Here is a 22,849-nt window from a genome sequence, read left to right on the forward strand (position 1 = left end):
GCTGAAGTGCTCCGAGTGGAGGCTGCTGGCTAGAAATATAACCCCTGTTATGCTATTTAGGAAGTAATAATGCGAATATAAAATACAGGGGCGCGAAGCAAAATATGTGAACAGTTCCAGTCGCCCTCATAGTTTGCGACTGACACACTAAATTATATTTTCTTCGAAGTTATTCAGACCTACGAGATTTGTACTTCTTTTTTTGTGTGTGTGTGTTAAACGACACCATTAGCTGCGAACTTCGAGCGGCATCTAACGCGTTCAGTAAATATAACAAGCCCGTGACGGAGTACACGAAATCCTTAACCCCTCCGACCGTTCAGTGTAAACAGAAGTCATTAGGGCGTGTGCGCGCTGAAGCAAACCGGCTGGCGAACGGGAGCCCAATCATTCATGCGAATAGGTGCCGGACGCCGTTAACTTCACATGAAGGCTTCTTGGTCCACTTAAAACGAGGGCATTAGTAATGAGACACCTACCGTTTTCCACCGGGCCACGTCATCAAAGAGAGAAGTAATAATAAAAGAAGCTTCCAAACAGTCAGCAAAGAAGTATCGCCTTAAGCAGCCGCCCGCCGCACAAAATGAAACCAGTCAAGGAACAAGCCCTCATTTTCGACGACAGCGCTTGGCCCATAGGGTGGCCTCAACCCTCTTCGCTTTGTCCGTTTTTCCTCCCAAATGGAAGGATAAAAGGCGAGCGCCGGTGCATTCGGTGCTCTCGATACCGTTAATTATAACCCGGTCATCATGGTTCTGGAGGCAGGCGATACCGAAAGGCGAGCTGACATGTTGATTACACCGGCAGACGTGTCAACGCCTGGAATGCATCGAGTCCTTGCAACCGTCAACGGGGCACGTCGCGGCGGATCTTTCGAAAGCATGGCGTTACGCAAAATAAAAAAAAATAAAAAAAATCTACAGCGAGGTCTGCAAGCTCACTGCTTCCTGGGCCTTTCTTTTCAAAGCCAGTCAAGGTTCGCAGATCGTATCTAGTTCTCCGGATGAAGCGAGAGTTGGTTCCGTTCCTGTAAGGCTCTGCGGACTAGCCGCGGCACTGGTTCGCACTGAGAATCCGAACAAAGCAGCGAATTATTTAACGGGCGTCCAAGTTAACTTAGTCGCATGTTTAAAAGAGCGAATATAAAAAAAGGATTCTCTTGTCTGAGGCGCAGTCGCTTTACCGTCATTGTGAAGCTCAGCACGTATAGGTAAGTGGCAGCTCGTGTATAGAAGGTGGTGGGCGAGAAAAAGAAAAAGTGAAATGAACCCGACGGGCGCTTTTTGTGTGCTCGACCGTTATTGTCGCCGAGATATGAAGTGCCGCAAAAATTGGCATAATTTCAGGGAGGCGGTCGCCGCGAGGAAGCGATAGGATTGATGACCTGTCCGGCTCAAGGCGAAATACCGCTCGCATTCCGGTTCGCTCACGGTGCGGACAAAGCTGTCAAGGTCTGCAATGCTTTGACAAAGATTGTCGGCGTTCGTCAGCAGTGAAAGAAATTTCGTTATACGACCGTAATAGTCGTCTGCCGCCGACAAAGGGAGCGACAGAGGCTGGTCAAAAAATGCGTAGCGGACCGGGCAACCGTACCGGACACCTAGGGGATTGCAGGGGTCGTTCTGGTGGTGGCCATTGACAGCGTCTTATCAAAAGTATGTGTTTAAAACTGCGCTTGAGGTGTTGTGCTGCAAAGCGATGCTGAGCTGGAGCTAATTCCTCGATACGGAGGGCAACAATCCGCTAATGAAGGATTGTAACGGTGGTCATTTGTGAGGTACCAAAACCATCCATTTGACCAAGTATATGCTTGAAACGATTTACTTCTCGAACCGGTCAGCCACCGATGTCCTTGCGCTGCGTATTTCGGTCCTGGCATGTTACATGGCTCAAACAGGGGAACATGTAACTGCGATCAAATTGCTGCCGCCAGGGGTCGTAGCTGGTCTGGGTGGGACAACCAAAGCCCAGAATGGATTCTCGCTTTCTTAACGGCTTTCTTCTCCAAGGTCTCTATGTTTTAACGTGAAAAAAAAATTAGACTGAGATTCACTATGCAGTCTTTTTGTGCATAACTACAATTCACCTCCTTTTTGCCATCTTCTCTTTCTCAGATACGCCTCTGGACCTGTCTCAGTCCTTACTAGCGCCGCCAGTGTCGCCCTCATCGCCCGTCACTCCTCAACTACCTCGAGTTCTCATGACACCGCCATCGGAACCTGAAGAAAGGCGGTCGGTGTCGAGCGAGGGAACAACAACGGAAGAGGTACGACACTTCTTGGCTATACGCATTTTGAAATTTTGAACAACGGAGGATCCTCGGGCCAATTCTGGTCCAAGCAGCCTCCGTTGTCAAAATCTCGAAAATTTCGAAAATAGAGAAATGAGCCAGCTCAAGGCCGCAAAGTGCGAGCCTATAATCATGCGTTGTAAAATTGTAATCTGAGACAACCGGCTTTATATTAGTGCTATTTAACGCGTCTTTAAGTTATTCATGTTTCACGAAGCTTCAAATATTTTATGTATCCGTCATTAAAAATTCCAAGCCATGAACAGAAGGTATAAGTGTGCCTCCTACCGTCCGTTCTCCTGAACAAAATTATGAAACTTTCTTCTGTACCCTGAAAAAAGAGGGGTTTATTCTAGCGCTGCTTTGTTGTTACTCAAATTTCGCACCAAGCCTGCTTCGCTAAATGGAACACTTGACACCTTAGCTTGCCTGTTTCGTCCAAAACTGAAACGTATAACCCAAGTCGTAAGCACCCTTCGTCATCGCACGAGAGAGCTCCTGCAGAGACGTGAACTGCTTTCGCTGCTTGTCTGTATAACGAAATGTCAGGGCGCATCAAGCAAATCATCAAAAGGCACAGTCCTGTGGCGAAATATGAGTGCTAACGAAGCACCAGTAAGCGCAAAATCTTCTTTTTAAGTAGAATAAGAACGCAGGGCACAGTTATATGTTTGACTGTCATCATCTGGATCAGTGTGAAGCGGCATTGTATACAGGGTGTCCCAGCTATCACGCAGCACGATTTAAAAAACATAGGCGCGGCATTACGCGAAGCAAACCAAGTGCGTATTGTTTCCAGTACAGTGGAGTAGCCGCCAGTAATTTTTTCGTTACTGAGATTTAATTAGCTAATTGTTATTAATATCTAACTCGATAAGTACTGTGCTAATTATCACTGTCAATGAGAAAATTGTAGAGCAACATGAAAAACTCCCGATACAGCTTTCTGTTGCTCAATACGTGCTACATAAATGTGTTTTTCCTAGTGTGAAAGGAGCCCGCGAATACACGCAGAATTGCCGCGCGACTGGCCTCTCGAGGCACTTCGCGTGTATATACACCCTGTATATACGATCAGCGCAAGGTCTCTGCCGCGCACATGTTAGGCTATATTAGTACATATATCTCTGCCTACGTTTAATGAGATTACTAAACTTCTCCTCAGATCGCTTACAGTTGTGCCTCGAACCTCTCGCAGACGGTGCCGATGGAAACACCGAGGCATTTGATGGTGAAGAAAGGTCGCGAACGAACTCTGCTTCCCTGCGAAGTCTGTGGGAAGGCCTTCGATCGACCATCGCTCTTACGCAGGCACATGAGGACACACACAGGTACGTAAGACGCACTGCTGTTTTTGAGTTGGCGATCCGTATTTCCCACTGCCGACGCTTACGCGCCGAGAAGAGATATATTTAGGCACGCCTTAGCGCTGAGCTTAAGCTGAATTAATGGTGCCTCGGGTGGTACTTATACGTCGGTTGACTCCTACTCTCGCGATTCTTCACAGGCGGCTATGTCGACACGTGTGCTCAAAGGAAAATTTGAATCTCAGCTGGCTGTGCAAGCACTGGGGAACGCGCAAACAATTTCTCAATTTCGGGGTACATTTTTAGAGTCGGCACCTATATGAAACGGCGAGAGTGCATTGAGATTGGTAGTTTTATTAGTTGAATTTAGTTATTTTATGGCGCTTCGAATGCTGGATATTTTTGTGGCCGGTTTTTTCCGCAACACTTCTTTGTCAACAGAACATCAAGAAATGCAATTGTTTAGTAAAAAGAAAAAAATATGAAGGGCAACTTTGCGACGACAGTTTCGTAGCAAGACATCTGAAAGGAAGCTTCACTAAACGTTTAGTGCAGTGCGGGAACCCAATCACTTTTAAGAACAGTGTCGAAAAGAGAATGATGCAAAAACCTCTGAGGAAATTAATCATAAGTGGGAGAAGGAGTCGTCTAGACGAGGACCTCAACCGGGTAACCCTGTCATTTCTGATTTCAGTATTTATTACTGTCTTACAAATATTGCATGTAAAGACTCATGATACTTGTACTTATGAACTGACTGCTTGCATAAAAAATAATGCACCTACCTATCATCAAATATAACGAAGCATCGAGTCTAAAGCTTTCAAGACGAGAACAACGAAAAAAGAAAAGAAAAACACGATATATTATTATACTTTTTTTGCTTAAATGCGTTCTTCAAGACAACCTTCCCGGGCTATTTTTTTTTTACGCTTTGCAATGTGTTTCGCATTCTTTCGCTGTTTTGTCATCAATCTGAGTTCGCAGTCAGTTCCGTTAAGACATAATGCGGATACGTGCAACTTCAGCGGTTCCCAGAGAGCATATACTGGTACAGCGAGAACCAACCTATGTAACCAGGGTACGGGCACAGAACCTGTGCCACGTGTGAAACGTGATAATTACAATATGCTAATCCAGGACGCTGGACGAAGGCTTCATTATAGTAATCTATGCCAAGACAGGAAGTTCAATGCAAAAGAACCGGCCGTCCTCGCGGTACACAAAGTATTATCGCGTCGTGCGGGAAGATTCCATTAAAAGCTTTTTGACTTGTCCGCCGAGATAGAGGCACTCGGGTGGAGGATTCAAGGCGCTGGCGCATGTTCTTTTTTTTTTTTTTTGCTACACAGAATTTGCATGTCAGCTTGCATATAGGTACTGCTCTATGGCAACAAGTAGAAAAGCGTCAGAAGATGGAAACTAACCACTGAAAACCTTACGACAGATGCTATCACTCAGGGGAGCTTAGGGAAGCCACTCCGGCTTTAATCTCGTGTACCAGTATAGATATACACCCACTTTTTCTCAGCTGTAACCTAATTGTTTAATTTGAGTCGCTCGAGGGCAGAATTTATTTATTTGTTCTTCTACTGGGTATTTGTTAAAGAAAAGAATGCACAGGTGAAGATTAACTGTGCTTGCCTCTGGCCCAAATGCGCATAATAAGTAGACCCTCCTTCCTTTAGTACGCCGTTGTATATTTGACACTTGTAAGACGCAGGTGACTGCAATTATATTCCGAGGATAACAGTACATTCATCATCAGCCCATTTTATAAAAGCGACAAACAACTCTCTTAATCAACGTTCGTACACCTCGTCGTTTCGTACACTACAAACATTGAAAATAGTGCTATAGCCACAAGTGTCGTTCTGTAGCCGATGAAAGAGAGTCCAGTGAATATGCTAGAAACGCATTACACGTGCGATGCTCTTAAGAGCCGCGCACGCGTCATGCGATGACGTGGGTTCGTGCCCCACCTGCGGCCAATTGTTTTTTTTTTCATCCGTTTTCACTGCCAATAATTTATCATTTCGTTATTTCAATTATACTACGTAATGTAATTTCCCCCTATGCTGCCCTTGGCCTAATTGTTTGTTGGCTTCTCATGATATGACTAATAAAAATCGGGCCCTCGGTTTCCTTTCTTCTCGTTCAGGTCATTCGAATGAAACTTAAAATGCATGCGCTTGCCATCGGTATACGGATGTGCTGTACTTGTTCGCAGTTCTGATTGATTCGCGCAAATTGTCTTCGATCATGGTGTGGTTCATTGTATTCCGAGCGGGTTAGAAAATTGAATCTCCTATAATTGCGTAGCCTCTTACATTCCAAGTGACCATCTCTATCCCCTTCGTGATCACAGGTCGTGCATAGAACGGTGATGTGTTGATCTGGTGATCGCAAACGGGGATCGCCCCAAAAAATGTTTCGTTTCGTTTTGTACTTCTCCTTCTTCTTCTACTTCTTTCTAGAACTATCCACATTCGAAGGAAATGCAAAAATATATTTGAGTGCTTGTTTCTTTTTCTATTTATTCCGCCACTCAGGGGAAAAGCCGCACGTGTGCGACGTCTGTGGCAAGGGTTTCAGCACGTCCAGCTCCCTCAACACTCACCGGCGCATTCACTCGGGAGAGAAGCCGCACCAGTGTCACGTGTGCGGAAAGCGGTTTACGGCGTCCTCCAATCTCTACTATCACCGCATGACGCATTCCAAGGTGGGTGCCAACGTATATGTATATACGAACGCGCTTGCGCGTTCTCGCAATCGCGGTGCTATAATTCTACGTACTAGACATATATTTGCATATTCTAAAGGGACGTTGCGTCGAGTGAAGCGTAGACAGTTAACAAGAAACTCCCCTCTCCTTACATGTCAACTCAAAGAAACGAGGCGGGGCTGGAAATGAACCAGGCGAATAAATGGACACACGAAACGTGTTTTAGGCACAGTGAAGGCTGTCCCGTTATAATTCACTGTGGGTACTGCGCTTTTCCCTCGTGAGTCTGTGAGAGCGACACCAGTAACTTCTAACATATAAAAAAAATAATAGTAAGACCACCATAGGAACGATAAAGTGGGCACTCAAATGGAGAGGTTCGAAAGCCTTGCTACGTCCTGGTTCATTTCACTTCCGAATGGACACTGAGATCCAAAGCGTAGTCGAATGGAATACAAGCTATATTGACAATGGCGATGTGAGCCGTAGCTATGGCACTATTAATGAATAATGTAATTATATACAAGAACTGACGCGTAACGAAAAACAAGCTTGCTCGCAATACCTTTCACAAGGCTAGTATATTGTGCATCCTAATTTTTCATCTCTTCGGTGTCAAATCGGGTGTGTTTCCCGTCAGGCTATGCGCCCAGACTAAGAACAAGAGCGTGGAAATAATGTACCGGGCGCACCCGAGCACCATCTGGCAGCTCCTGCCGCGCTCTTTAAAGAAAAACATGACGCACACCGTCGTAGCCCGGCCTCCCGTCCATGCAAAGAGCGTGAGAAAAGCGGCGAATAAATGATACCCAACAGGTGGTGCTTCGCTTCCTGGCATCGATGGCCAAGAAGTGAACTTTTTGTGTGCTCGAGGCGTTCGCTTAAGGAACACGATTTGCAGCCTCTTTCGCTATCTTTCTCTTTCGGTATTTGTGAGTGAAGCGCCGCACATACTAGAAAAAAAAATGTGCGTCTGTACGTACAAGTAAACGCACCTTGCTTACTTACATAGGAGAGATCGTCATCGTTTGGCAAGGACAAGATTCAGCCGGCTACGCCTCCTTACGGCTCACACTGAGCGCCTTCGTCATAAAGGAGGCCGTAATCGAAACGCGATTCTTGGGTCGAAGACTTGCATGTCATACCATTTCAAAGACTATTGAACAAAGTACACCTCAAAGCGTGACAACTAATTTAATGCGTCATAATTTAATGCGTCATGAACGCGATGGATTGCCCACATTTCGTTTTTATGAGCACCATATGTGCGTGGTTGGGATGTCTCCAGAGAACTTCTCATTAACAAATCATTTACTGACTGTATTAAACTAGTGCTTCGACTATACGATGCAGGACTCACTGCTCATAGACCAAATGTAGACCGAGGCTGCCTACGGGTCCGGGTGAGAGCTACCGAGCAGAGTAGCACTATTCAACGACGGTCGCCCGATAAAAGACACGTTGAGTGCTATTTCACGTCGCGTTCTTTCCCGTCTTTAAGAATGTGAATCAATCGTGCATCACCACTTTCCGCACTGAAATGCGTTCTCGTTCACAATCATTCGCCGAGTCGAGCTTAGCGTACTAAAGACGGACCCTAATTGCTTGGCTACCTGCCGCTGTTGTATTATAAGAACAATCCTCTCCTCGCCCCCTCTGGAACCCTCTGCGAAGCTCCGGTGCCATCCCCTTTTAATCCCTCATCTTCGTCGGGCAAGCGGCAGTCCTTTTATAGCAGTCGGGGCCGTCCCATCAGCGCTATATAGCCCAAATTGGCAAACCGCCTTCGGCACAGGCCGCCCTAAGGTCCGCGATGGTCCCCGGTGGCAGACAAGACGTCGCTCCGACCGTCCGCCCTCCCATTCCCTCCCATTCGAGGCGCCACAATGCCTGGTTGCAAGAGATGCCGCGAATGGACAGATAGAAAAAACGAACAAGCCGAGGAAGGAGTGAGGGGGGGGGGGGGGAGGGGGTTAGTCGCGGCTTGGGAGAAGACAGCCACATCGCGCCGACGTCATCATCAAAATCGTGATCGAAGCGCAGCGCTCCGGTGCTGCCTGCCTGGCTGGCCGGCCAGGCCCCGATGGCTTCGTGCGTACCGGGCCCGGCCGGGACGGACGCGTGATCGATATTACATGCCGATGGTGGGCCGCTCGCGCGCGCGCGAGCCGCTTCTTTAGCGTGCGTATGCGCGGCAGCCAGATAGAAAGTGGTTCGCACGACGACATTCCAAGGTGGAGTGGTCGGTCGCCTGATAAAGTACGAGCGCGTGAGAAGAGGGGCTACAGCAGCGAGCGACGGGGCTCTGGCGCGCGCGTTTCCAGGAAGGGACTCGGCGCGAGGGGAGGCGGAGCGATTGAAAACGTGCGCTTTCCCGCTGGGCCGAAACGCTCGCGCGCGGACACGTCGGGCGACCGCGAAAAAGAAGGGGGCGGAGGCGCGCGAACGCAGTTTTCTCTTGATCCCTGACATACAATTAGTAGTTTCTTATCTATCTCCTTCGGCGCGGCGGCGGCGCCGCGCGCATGGACGAGGCTGCAGGAGAAAGGCAGGCCACATAAATGAGAAGCGCGGTCAACCAGGCCGACCGACTATGCGGTATATAAGCGGTACAGGGTGGTGGCACGTCGATCTGAATGTTTTTTTTTTTTTTTTTGCTTTTTCTTCACTCCTAAACGCTCCTCGTGGGCGCATTTCTCGCGGTTCAGAGAGGTAGCTATAGCTATAAGACGGCGGCAACGCGACGCACTCGCAGTGGCCGTTGACCGCTCGCGCGCATGGGCTTTTAACCGCTTGTGTCAGCCGCGCTGGCCGCCACCGGACACGGCACGTTGGTCGACGCCTCCGCTGACGCCGGCGCGCCGCCCGACATACGGCCGCGAGCGCGCGGCGACCGCACTTGATCGATGCTTCGACGGGTCCTCTTTGCGGCACCGCGGCTTGGCGAGCGCTGGCTGGCGCCCAACGAGCCTTTCGGTGACGAAGATGAAGAGACTAAATACACCGGCTCGAAGTGTTTGCTCTTCTGTTATTATTACTTTAACCTCCTAGTAATTTGGCCGCTGCGCACCACTCTCGGCTCTGACACTGTAGACGCGGAAGAGGTAATCGTATAATGAGACCGGGGTGTCTGTAGTCGGTCGGTAGCATCGCGACGGGCGATCGAGGAAGTTGTGAATGCGGCCTACGTCATAGGCGTTCCCTCGTCTGTTCGCCAGGTCACAGGCGGTTTACGCGCGCGGGAACCATCAAAACAAAGCAAACAAATAACGTGTAGTGCAGTTAGCAAGCCAGCGGACGCGCTAAAAATGATCAAAACTATATCCGTCAATGAAAGCTGCGAGTGTTTTTATTCGAATTTCCTGGTTTATTTTCCGTCAGATGTCAGCGATATAGGAAACGTAAACAAGCTGATCGACACACATGCGCGAATGTGGCTACTTATTAAGTTATTACCTGTTAGTAAGCTCCACAAGAGGGGTTTTGCGATGTTTACTGTCTTGTATTCGAAACGCGACATTCTGTAGCCCTTGCTGTTATTGAGCTTAGACGTACCGATACGGATGCGTTTCCAACGTGGGGCAAACCAGGCCCGATCCTCGCTGTCCTAAGCGCCTCTCCTCCTGCCCCATCCCGTACCCCCACGCCATACGCACTTTCTTCACCGCCAAAATGCGTCCTGATTATTGTGAGGCTATGTAAAGGTATCGGCTACCTCATCCCTCCTATGAACGCTTAAAATGCCCTATCAAGCATATCATGCATCCCCGTCTCTACTCGCCGAAGGAAGATTAAAAAAAAACTCGCGGAGTGAATCTCTCTACCCGGCTTTCTTATTCACGTTGTCATTTAGAATTAATTATGTAGAAAACACAGAAAGGTACACGCGATTCTACGCTTGGTACAACGTTATTACATCTAGCGTACATCCTGCCAGTTCAAAACTGTTTATGGAAACAAGCAGAAAACGCAACTAACTCATGCGTTCACAAGTGTATAAATTTATTTTTTGTATTGTTCAGATAAAAGCACACAAGCGCGTTTCGCTCTCGAACGATACAAGTGTGCAGCGTTTGCTTGGGTACTCATGCGTTCGGAAGTGTATAAATTTCTTTTGTGTATTCTTCAGATAAAAGCACACAAGCGCGTTTCGCTCTCGAACGATACAAGTGTGCAGCGTTTGCTTGGGTCCCGAGCTATGTAGCTGTCAGCATGCGCAAATAAAAAAAAAAAATCTTATGCTGCATATTCTTGACAATAAACAATTTTAAATAACATTTTTTTTTACAATCTTTATAACAAAACAAGGGTCCTTTGTCCACAGTGCGCAAGCAGGTCTTTGCAGATGGATCCTTGATTCGTATCTTGCGGCGTCAGTCATCCTCACCCCTTTTTTTGTACTTTATTACGCACGCAGGAGAAGCCACACAAGTGCACGCTATGTTCAAAGTCCTTCCCGACGCCCGGAGACCTCAAGAGCCACATGTACGTTCACAGTGGTTCGTGGCCATTCAAGTGCCACATCTGCAACCGGGGCTTCAGCAAGCAAACGAACCTCAAGAACCATCTGTTCCTACATACCGGTAAGAGCATGGAATGGGCATTCTTCTCGTTAGAGAGCTACAACAGGTAGTCGGATCGCTTTTCGAAGTAGTAATCGGAGAAGGCGCGGAAATGCAAAATATGGAACGGCAGAGCTGTTTACCGCAAATTTATGGACCAAGAAAATGCCCTTCTCGGAATTCGACTGCGATTATGCACCCACTCAAAGCCCGTTAAGACTGAAGCCGAAGCTTAAACTGAACTTGCACAACTACCTCATTGCTTTCTCCCTCACTTTACATCCTTTCGCGAATATCCAATCCACCTATATACTGGTCGACAAACTTTACGCGAGCGTGGAAATTTAAGTTGTGGCAACGGATGCGAAGCAGCGACCACCCGTGAACTTCATTAGTTTATTAAGATAATTAATTTTAAGATAGCACAGCACACCCAGGATTTCTTCTTTCTTTTTATCGTTTTCTTTTCTTTTCTGTACTTTTTTTATTTCTTTTTTTTTACGTGCTTCTGGCTTTCAGGAGACTGGCGTTGAAGCATGCTGACATCATCGAAGTGAAAGATAACCATGGAGTGCAGCGGGGAATACAGTGGGTGGGCTCGTGCTCAGCGCGATGCGTCACGGCTTCCTAGCCACCGCAAAACGTGCGAGTTGTTGAAGTAAATGTTCCCACTTTAGAAAAGACAGCGAAGCCAGTGCAAACGCGCGCGACAATGTCATGGGAAATATCCTTTTAAGTTCCGTTCGCGGTAGATACAAAAAGCTGTCTAAAAGCGTTGGCGTACGTACGAAGAATTGCTCGAGTAGGGATATTTTAATAAACTTTAGGGTGAAAAGACTGACCTCGCGTTAGGGTTGAGAAAATTTCAGCTGCCAAGAGAAAATTCCACTTGTATGTTTGTCAAGAGTTCGGTAGCTCCTTTTTTTTCAGTTTTCTTTATTTTTTTATTATTATATTCACAGCTGCTTTTACTTCTATTACTGCTAAGCACCCACTTTTGAAAGGCAGTAATTTCCGCTAATGTCCCAATCCGTCACACTTAAAACCATGGAATATTATGCGCGACTCACGGGCCTGTTTAATCTATTAAAAGGCGCAGCGCAGGACACTCGCGACTTCAAACGCGCATAAGACATGATTATGGACGCGGTCACAGAAAGCGCGCGGTTCGTTTGCATGCTACCGCGACAGCGCTTTTACATGCTCGAGCTGTTGCTTTGCTAACCGAAGCAATTTTTCGCAAATTAATTTTTTTAAAGAGAAGCAGCCGTGTAACGATCAAAAGAAAGTGAAATGGGCGCGAGAGAGAGGGTCGGGAATAGCTCCGGGCCAAAAGCGCGCAGCTGAAACAAGGCAGGATGATGAAGCCTACTAGCGCGTAGCGTGCTTTACGGGGAAGAGATGGGTAATTACTCTCTAAACTGGCGTCGCCGGTGCGCTACGGAGAAAAAGTTCCCAGCCTCCACTCCCGCACACAGCTTGGCTGACCGACGCTCGCTGACCGACAGCTTTCTGCCGCCGTGGCTGGGTTCACTCGGGCGTGCAGGAGCAGCAGCCATATAGCCTGGCCCATAAGGGCGGACAGGTGTTGTCTTCGAGCTTTCCCATTTTTGCGTTTCCGCTGCCCCCGCTGCACGCCGTCCGGGGGCCGGGCGCGCCATATGGATGCCTGGCCGCGCACGCCTGAATCACGGCGGCGATCCATGGGTGCGGCGTGATTTTTTTTCGAAGCCCCCGTCATCGCTGCCGCCTGCCTCGCGCACGGGAGAATGGGTCCCCGAAATTTCGCTCTGCTTGTCGCCCCGGTCCTTGTGCCCGCTGTAATCGCGCGGCCGGGGAGACGGCGGAAGTGGCCACGGTCTCACTCGCAGAGCAGTGTATGTACAGATTGAAATATGTGCCGACTGGCACGTAATTGGGCAGCTCGCGAATGAGGTACTTTTGGCCCCGCGAAACGTGTGCCTATGGGCTTGGTGGCGCAGTTAACGAGAAGAACGTTTTTTCACTCTTTCGAGCTTTGTCTGCGTCTGTTGCGTGCGTGTGTGCACGAATACTTTCTGTGTGTTTGCGTCTGTGAAGCTATTAATATGTCTGGAAAGCGCTTATTTTATATAAACGGTTCCTACAGTACAAAGCTGAAAATCAATCCGATTGTCTGAATCAGATCCCCATCAGCACTGAAAGTAGAGTCGATGTTGGCCAGACATATGATCAGTAGGACCTTACATTAGGCCATAATTGCCCAATTCTGGGTCGACAATTGCGTCTCTTTCTGTGATACTCGGGGACAGTTCTAACATCAGCTTTGTAAAGTTTGGACAGAAGACAGTGGAAACTAGACATTTTAGTCTCAAGAAACGATGTTGTATACAGTTTGTTACCGTCGACATTGTTAATTTTCGGGCTTATATACTTGACAATATACGCTAGCCTTTAGGCTGATTTGGAAATGGTACCAACGAAAGCAAGGACAGGAACCATAGATTGTTATAGGGCAAATAAAAGGAAAGTGAGACGAAAAAAGCGCGGACGCGTGACACCGTTATATTTAGCGCCGTCAGGTAAAAATACTGGCGCTCGCAGTGACCCAGCATCTGAAACCGCGCACTCTGTCCGAAAATTGGAGTGTTTTGGCTTCGCGATGCCGCAGCTATCGCAGTGACCGACTAAATGCTCTCCCCGCTTCAGAAGCCGCGATATGGTTTCGAATTAGTCAAAGGATAGCCGGCATGCAGGCATGCACGCGTCGCATGTTGCAGAAGCTACATCGAGGCTTTCTTTCATTTTCCCTCCGCGGTATACGAGCCCGAAGGAGTCGACTAGGCTCAATTATCGCCTTTCCTTGGGGCACTTTCCTGCACGAAAGCACGACTAATCAGAACACGCATGGGAGTCAACCGAAGCGAGAAAGGAAAGAAAAGCCGCATATGCGGAGAAAACTGGTATAACGCGAAGGTGCGGCAGTATCATCCACTCGGTCCATTTCGTGCCACGGGAGCCGCTTGTTTGCGTGCGACTTGTCTTGTTTAGGAAATCTTAGCAGGACGAGACAATAAAACAAAAGAAGTTGAAGGAACTCTGATGGCAGAGGCGGGTAGTTCTTATATAGAGGACTGTGGCACTGGGCGGGAGGGACGGCCTGAAGGAAACCGTATCGTAAACTGGACTACTTCTATGCAGGAAATGCAGATTCCAGGAAGAATGGCTTCGTTCTTTCACGCGAGAAAGGGCCTGGATAAAATACGAATGAAGAACTGCAGAGGAGAACGTTATAGACACGTTCAACGACATAGCCTCCGCTGTTCCGGGGAGAAAAATAAACACGCCTCGATAAAGTCGGTTCCTCAGATTCATCGACAGATAGGTCCCCAATTTGACGCTCGCGACATATAACGCGTTCCTCTCGGACGCTTAGCTTTCTTAGTGGCAGAAAATAACGTCTGATTTTGTGATCAGACGCTTGGCACGAGCAAGACGTTTTCTAATGAGGTAAAGGCTCTAATTTGGCTGCATAGGCGTTGCCGAACGACAACTATAGCGCTTAACACACGTTGGAGGAGTGCATACTTTATTGTGGGCTTGTCGGTTCATACCGAAGAATTTCTGTAACGCATACTTCGCAAAGTGCAATATCTCCCTTTCTCCTCGTTTTATTGCACTTCGCGGAGTACGTTACAAGAATTGTTTAGCGATTGACATGTCTGTGCGAACAAAGGCAAAGAAACATTGAAATCACAACATCGCACTGTAACGAACAGTCCCTGCACGTTCCAACGTCCACCCTGCTGCCATTAGCGGATGGCGAGTGTCGCAGTTCTATCGCGCTATGTCACGGCCTCGAAGTGACCTGTCGGACAGTCGAAGTTACCCCAGAACGCGCCCATGGGTTCTTCGCAGTGGCATACATGCGCGATGGCTTTGCAAGCTACGGAATTGGGATGCTCCTGCCCGGGAAAGGGGGTGGGGGGGGTGGCTCAGAGGCGCCGGTGCCGCTTGAGGCGCTGCCAAGCACTTTTGTACGTACGAGAGTGTACCGTCCGCGTACAAGCGTACACACTATATACGTCCGTGGGCAGTATATACATGAGAGACCGGAGGAAGAGGAGGCGGCGGCTGCTCCGGTCCTGCATTGCCATGTCGGCGGCTTCTCGCGTGCGGGCCGGACCCGGCGCGAATCGCTGTGGTCATTACGGGAAGACGGCGGCGGCTCCGGCGGCGGGCGCGGCGACGTTTCGGCGATACCTATGGGATGTAGGCACGCGATGTATAGGCTGCTGCGGCTTCTCTTCTTCTCGGGATGATGCGACGTGCGCGCGCTCGCGCACACACACAAAAAGACCGCCGGGCGCCTTCACCGAAGGGCGTACTGCGAGGAGGAGACAAGGCGTTGTAGAAGGCTCGCTTGTTTCCTCGCGCCCGCCTCGCTGCCATCTCAAGAAAACGCGTCAGCTCGAAGCAGCGCGTCCACAACACAGACACGTATGGCGAGCGCAGACACATAACGTGCGCTGCACAGCCTCGCGGGGCGTTGCGTGTTATTGTTAGTTTATTTCTTTCTTTTTTTCGATGTGCCTCTCACATTGAGAGGAGTGAGCGCACGTGAATTATGCCCCGCAGTCCGAACCGCCGCACCTCTCTCCTCCACGGTCGCCACGGAGCGCGGCGGCACATCCTGTGGCGTGTGTGTGTGTGTTTGAGCGCGGGCGCGCCTTGTCTTTTTTTTTTTTTTCACAAACACACACAGAGGCGCGCTCCTTGGCCTTGCCTTTTGTGCGGACGGCATTTCGGGCAGTTGCGTGCGAGCATGTGTGCGCGCGAGCTCAGCGCGTATCCACCTCTATAGCTGTGCGTTGCGGAGCGGGGCTGTCTGTCAGCGGATTAATACCGCAGGGGCGTACCGGGAATACGCAGCGGCGCCCCTTCTTCTTCTTCTTCCATCGCCCGAGATGCGGGCAAGGAATGGTCGTACGTATCCGCGCGTTTGGTCATTTCACGCGGCAGACTCGCACCACCGAACTGGTCACGCGATGCGCAGATCCCTACCTCCGCAGGTTTTGCAGGCTGTCCCTGCCACCTTGGAGCTCAAGCTTGCTTTCACGGCGAATGTTTTCGTTTTCCGCTAATACACTTGTAAAGAAGCTTTCTCTTTTTTTGTGTGTGTACAGCACTTGGGTAGTGGCTTGAAGTCGCCAACACAATTATTAATAACATTTCTGAGTTAAAATTTATGACTGTTTGGATTTATTTCGCGTGTGAGGGCGTGCGTGTGCGTGCGTGCGTGCGTTTGTGGTGATTGAGTGAGTTCCGTCGTTTTTAACTTTAAAAGTGTCCATTATTCCAAACATCGCCGGTTATCTCATTTAGCATCGTTTTAATGCAGAGCCTGCATAAGAAAAGCGTAATCTAGCAGAATAGGTTCAAGTGAAATAATAAAAAGATACCTAAAGCAGCAGCCCTAGGAGAAGTGTAGTTATGTGACGCACTACAATTGCCAAAACATCTCGACATGCTCGTGGTCAAAACCGTAAACGTAACTTCTCCTGTAAGAGTCCAAGGTGCTTGCTAAAGCTACATCGGTATGACCATGACCATTCTGTCTCTGAAATGCACGACGAAAGGCCGTTAGCTAGCACAGTAGCTGTACGTACCGTGTAATAGAAATTCCACGGCTTTGAAAGGAAGTCCAGGTACGCCCAAATTCATTAGCGAAATAACAGGTCCAACAGCCGAACTGCGTTCGCCCGCAGTGGAAAGGGGCAGATTCGCGCACAGCGGCAAGTATGGGCGGCCGGAACTGTTTACGGGCTTCCTCGTACGCACTTTTTTTTTTTCGGTCGTGTGCCTATGTAGGATCCTATACTATTTCCCTTCATATGCTACTGGAGCTCATAGTCGGTTCTCTGGGCACGAGGCCAATTAACGTTCTACTGGATGAGCGTTGGGAACATTACTATAGCATCATTTTGCGCACCATATTATTGGAGACGGCCAACGTAAAAGAACTCGCGATCAATTACGGCGTTTTTGGCTAATCGTGTTCGGGCACTACAGCTAAGTTTGATCTTCTTTCTCGTTGTCCTCTTGTTGTTACAGCCAGGGTGGTTCATTACCTAAAATCAAGTAGTTTTCATGATTGAGACCAGCCAGCCCTATTCAAGTGCAAGGCCTCCCAACTTTGGCCTGTAGTACATACGTCGCGGAAAGCGTAATTTTTTTTTTTTTATTGCTTTCGCTCTCAGATGCTCCTGCAGCATTTCTCCCCTGTTCACTATTACTCGGGGTAACGAGCCTCGGAGAGCAAAACAGTGAACGTTTCCGTAAGCAACGTGCAAAACAATCCGAGACACGCCTTTGACTTCAACTGTCATGTCCAGGGTATCGTAAGCTCAGGCAAATTTTCACTGTAACATTAGACACACGGAAAACTTCCATCGCGAAAATGCACAGAAGCCGTGCGCGAGTGAAACCAAGAACACAGAGAGGGGACGATGCCGAGCAGGTGAAGAGGCAGCGAAGTGCAGCCCTCTCTCTCTCTCTTACCGCGCTAAGCCGCGAGAAACAAAAGAAGAAGGCAGGCATCGTCCGCCGCGGCGTGTAGTACAAGGAGCGGTTTCGCCTCTTCAAAGTTGACCCCTGGCGGCCCTCCCGAAAGGTGAGCGACGGGAGCTGCGGGAAGGACCGCAGCGGAGCCGAGCGCCAAATTGCCCCGCGATCGCCCCGGGAGGATCGTGCGCGGGCCATCGGACGCACCCCCCCCCCCCCCCCCCCCCCCTCTTCCTCCGGGGCCCAGATCGCCACACCTCCCGTCTATTATCCGCGCGCCGACGCCACGCCGGCGCCCCTGCCCGCGTCGCGGACACACAAACACAACCAGGGCAAAACTAAAATTGAGACTGGCCGCCGCCGCTCCAGACTCCATCTTCTTCCTTCGCTTCCCCGGCAAGCTCGAAAGCATACTGAAGCTCGTTCTCCGGTGGCGGCCGAACGATGAGGCTGCAGTCGGCACTGCCGCCGGTGCTGCAGCAGCTACTGCTGCACGGTTCGGCGGCAGCAGTTTGGCCGCAGCTTTCCTCCGCCGGGATTCCGCGCGGCAGAAACCTTTCCATTTGGACGTCGCCCGAGGCTGCCTGCTGCCGCTGCGGCGTTTTCTTCAGCTGGCTCGCTCGCTCGCTGACCGCCGGTTCCTCGCGCACGCAGTCCCCTTCGCCGAGGAGCCGGTTCGCGCTCCTTCTTCAAGTCGGGGCGCCGAACGAGCGCGCAAGCGGGCATGACCGGTAGCTGATCGAGGCGGACAGTTTTGCGTTACAGGAATGAGAGAGAGAGAGGGGGCAAAGAGGTGCGCAGCGCTGCTCGCGCACGGACGACCCCCCGAGGTCAGAGGTGGACCCGGCTCAGCAGGGCCACCACCGCCGGCCTGGCCTGCTAATCGCCCTGCCACTTGCCGGTCACTTCGCCACCGATGCCGTCGGCGACGGTGGCGCCGGGGCGCGTCCTCTGGGTCTGTGTGTCGCGGAGAGTCATTGCATGCCGCCGGTGAGCGGCGCGACGCGGAACCGCTTGGATGCGCGGTGCCGCCGCCGCTTGCGTGCTGCTTGTAATCCGAGCTGGGACACGAACGACTCGCGGGACAAGTGGCGCGTGACCGCGAGACACCGCGTCGCGAGCATTTTTAACCAATCATGCATGCGCGGGAAATGGGCAACCGAGGTGCTGCAGCCTTGGACGAATCATTTCCTACGCAAGTCTCGCAGCAAGAAAGGTTCGTCGAAGGCAGAAGAAAAAAAAAAAAAAAAAAAAAAAGACCATCAATGGGACAGTAGCGCGCCGCATCATATTTATATAACGCTGCATTTATGTAAGCGGAAAAAGTGCACTAAGAAGACTAATCGCGTTACTGCGATGACCGTGAGTCGAATGAGAGCAGAGGTAGCCTTTGGCGAATTCATGTGAATGCTACCACATCGCATGTTTCGCACTTATTCGGTGCGCTATGTACTTAGATTTAGGTGCACGTTAAAGAACCCCAGGTGGTCCAAATTTCCGGAGTCCCCCACTACGGTGTGCCTCATAATCAGAACTGGTTTTGGCACGTAAAATCCCATAATTTAATTTCGGTGCGCTAACAATAGTGATGTGCTATAAGCCCTCGTATATTTCGAGAGGAATGGTGGAAGGAGGAGCAAGTGGTTATCGGAAAAGGAAAACCGTCGTGGTTGTATGCATCCCTGCAAAGGGGCACAGAAATTAAGCTCAAGAACAAAATGCGCAAGGGCAGCTGAAGTCACGCAACCTATTGCTTCCCTTCACTTGGCTTGTATCGGCAACATGACCGTTAATAACTAAGTAGCTTAGCAGAAGATGGTCAGTCAGACACAAATAATAATAATAATAATAATAATAATAATAATAATAATAATAATAATAATAATAATAATAATAATAATAATAATAATAATAAGGAGCAAGCAGGTGAAAAGGGAGGACTTGTTTAACTGACCAGCATACCGATTGCCAACGCCTCATATTCGCACATTTAATGAAACGTATGAGAGAAACTAAGTGGAACGGAATGAAATTAACTGGAATACTCTTATATTTACCGTATCCGACAGCATATTGGTTTTTCTGCAGTGTTTTGCCACAATCTTCTCCAGCTCACTGACATCGTTATATTGCAGTTTCGCTGGTCATATCACCTAAATATCAAGGCGTAGCGGTTGCCTGCAGAGCGGAGCTTACGTATTACGCAAATTTCACCACCACCGCTGGCATACGAGCCACCGAACCAACCGATTTATGGGTGCGTTGCACTGCCTTTTCCCCCCACTCCTTGCTTCCTTTACTGATTAAGCGACGGGCCGTCAATATTTTCCGACGCCTTTGCATGGGCGCGCGCCGTCTCGTCCGCCAATCCTTTTAAATCCACACGTCGGAGCTGGCGCGCGCGCACAATATCTCAAGGCATGCGTGGTTGTTCCGTTGCGGACCACACAAACACGCGTTCGCGCACCTATATCTCGAGTGCAAGCTTCCTCGCAGCGCAACGTATGTGCGACGGCCTCTATCCGCGCTTCTGGGCAGCGTGCTGTTGGAGGATTGCGAAGGGCAGCCTTGAGCAGAGACGCGATAATATGCCACACCTGCGGCGTCCTATACGCGCGCTCACTCAAGCGGTGTGCCTCGCGCGCGCCTTCGCTTCCATATGTCATGGGGCTGGACATTCTCCAATAGTGTCGCGTAAATTTGACGCGAACGTGGGCTTTCGTTCGAGGCTGCGGCTGTTTTGCAACCGCGGTATTGCCCTATTACTATGGGACTCTTCGGCAAACTAATTACGCGCAGAGACCCGAGGCGCTGTAATACCGTGTTTGCTGCTGTTCAACTCCGGCTGTGTCATTGCGAATAGAAACTGCACTGCCGAAGTTGGACTCTCGTTGCCAGGTTGGCCTCTAACGACTTCTTGATTAAAGTAGACTAGTAAGGCACTTTTCGTCGATGCGAGTAGCTCTGAAGAAACGGAAGAGCTTACACGATAGAGTAGGAACCACTGTTTGTTCAACAAGCTGTTTGATGTTTGTTGAATCGGTGAGTTGAGTCACTTCGACAGCTGTTATTTCGAGAAGGGTGGAACTTATAAAAATTGACAGCTCGAAGACAGGAAAGCGCGTGAGCTTAGCAATGGATGCTGATGAAGAGCAATTCACGGCCCAGCGAAACAATGCTATTGGAGGTGAATGCACGAGCTCGTACGGAGGAGCGGCGTCCACACGCGGCTACATGCGAGGCAGGCACCCGGCGGGGGCGTGAAAGGCGTGTGTGAGTGCGTGCTCGACGGCTGTTGTGCCGCGTGCGTGCCCCACGCCATCTACGTTCCGCAAGAATTAGCAGTGCTTCGCTTACACAAAAGCGTGATGTATATGGAGAAAGCCCTTAGGCATCACAGCCCTGGAACTATTCTTTTTCCTGTTCTTTTTTTTTCCTTTTATTTGTGCTCCCAAAAACCACCTGTATGCTCCTTTCATGTGCGAGCCAATTGGATCGCTGGGGATCTTATGACGTGGATGCTGCGTGGATGTGGCAGGGAAAATGAGACGCTTTTCCTGCAACATCTTGGTTTCAGTTTTGCCGGTCGCTGTTCTTGGAGTACTTTCTTTCGCTGCTGCTGAAGGGGGAGCCGCCGGCTTTCGTGAGGATGCGTGCGATCACGCCATCGAGTTCTAAACCTGTACCATTTGGGCTTATAACCGTAGTCAGACACGCGCTCGCGGCGGCAGACTGCAAGTTGTACATGCGCACTGCCGGGCGTCATTGTATTTAAAAGGGTAGTTCTCAGTGCACGATTTTGGATGCAGTGGCGTGCTGCTTACAGAAGCAGCCGACAATGTTGTCCTTTCCCTGAAGGTAAAGGAGGAAGAAAGAGAAAACGAAACAAAGAAATGGCATCGAGGACAGGAAATAGAGTTGACAAACTAAAGGCGAAATGAATGCGCTAGTCTGTCTTGCTGTAAGTATTGCACTCGCATTTTACCTTTCGTGGTTAAATCCCGTATACATTCCGTTTGGCGAAGCTTGAACGGTCAAGCTGTAGCTACGAAGTACTACTGTATAACGACAGCTTACGTTGAGATCAATCTTAGGACACAAGTTTATATCAAGAACAAAGACGTTCTCAACTGCTGCTGATGCTTAAAAGCTCGATAACACGATGCATTGGTATCACGCCCCCGCATTCACCTTCGTGAAGTTGCCCAAGAGCACGAAAAAAAAAGAAAAAAAAAGATCAAGAGCGCAGACGCCAAATGGCCAGCTCGTGATCTTTTTCCGCAGCTACAGCGCCGCTCAGAAACGAACGTCACCAATCTTTCTTCCCGCACATTTCCAGTAGCCCGCGCGGACTCGTTTGTTCGCCGTGAACGTGTTCTGATGGAGAGACCGGGCAGCTAGAAAGAGAATAAGTGAGGAGGCAACAGAAAAAAAAAATAAAGTGAAGTATGGGCGATCGAATAAAGAGAATGGCTGCGTATGGGCAGCACGAGTCAAAGAGGCAGCGCATAGAGCCAGATGAAGAACGGCGGGGCTTTTTTTTTTTTTTGCTTTTTCTTCTTCTTCGATGACCAAGTGCCTTATCCACCACTACGCGGTCGCCACCGCTGAGACCCGCTACCTGCCTTACGCGCGAGCTGGCCGCCTTAATAACGAACACACCTTTTGCCGTGGCGCGGTGCATGCGGTCGAGATCGGCTCGGAGCCTCGCCCTATTAGCATTCTAGTGCTGCGCTTGCTGCTGCTGCCGCCGCCGCCGCTGCTGCTGCTGATGTTGCCGTGCAGAAACCGCACCTCTGACTGCTCGGCTGAGCAGCGGACAAGTCGTCCGTTGCCGGATAAACCCATCTCTTTTACCCTCGCGCTGCGTTCACATACGGGCAGCATGGGAGAGCCCCTCGCCTTTTCTGGGGAGGTGCGTGGTCGCGCGAAGCTCTTTTTCGGGGGTGCTCCATCGGAAAACGACTTGTGACAATTGTTCGAAAACGCGTCCTCTCTCGGCCATTGCTGTATGGACTGAGCAGTCAGAATTTTTGAACGTGTTCCCTGCCGGGAAAAAAGTCAGGACCCATAAATGGAGAGAAGCAAAGGAAAGAAAGAAAGAAAGAAAGTAGGAGGGAAAGAAGGAAAAAAAGAAGAGAAAGAGGAAAGACCCTGTTGGCATTTTTGGATAAACAAGATTGATGCTGTCTGATAACTTGAAGTTGCGTGTATATCTGCTTGTGTATCGGTAAGAGAGGAGGAACTATAGAAATGTTCTCCGTGTTTCTTGTTTTTTAATTTTTTTTGATGAGGCTTGCTCTGTGAGAGATGTTAATTTAAATAAAAGTCCCATAGTGTCGTTTTCTTGGTGCGCCATCACTTCTTCGTTGCTTGGTATCAGTGGCGTTCACTGTTTCTTTTTTATTTGCAGGAATGCATT

At 49.6% G+C, this 22,849-nt stretch overlaps 1 protein-coding gene across 2 annotated transcripts in view; it reads left to right on the top strand.

The window, feature by feature from the left end:
• LOC119456087 (zinc finger protein 771) overlaps nucleotides 1–22,849 on the top strand; it is a 104,050-nt gene that overhangs the window by 46,007 nt on the left and 35,194 nt on the right. For both annotated transcript variants that reach the window (XM_037717689.2, XM_037717688.2), the window contains exons 3-6: nucleotides 2,115–2,266; nucleotides 3,489–3,621; nucleotides 6,150–6,319; nucleotides 10,740–10,905. In XM_037717689.2, coding sequence (XP_037573617.1) covers nucleotides 2,115–2,266; nucleotides 3,489–3,621; nucleotides 6,150–6,319; nucleotides 10,740–10,905 — 621 coding nt within the window. The remainder of the gene's footprint in view (nucleotides 1–2,114; nucleotides 2,267–3,488; nucleotides 3,622–6,149; nucleotides 6,320–10,739; nucleotides 10,906–22,849) is intronic.

The sequence above is a fragment of the Dermacentor silvarum genome, chromosome 6 (genome assembly GCF_013339745.2).
Source record: "Dermacentor silvarum isolate Dsil-2018 chromosome 6, BIME_Dsil_1.4, whole genome shotgun sequence".
Lineage (NCBI taxonomy): Eukaryota > Metazoa > Arthropoda > Arachnida > Ixodida > Ixodidae > Dermacentor > Dermacentor silvarum.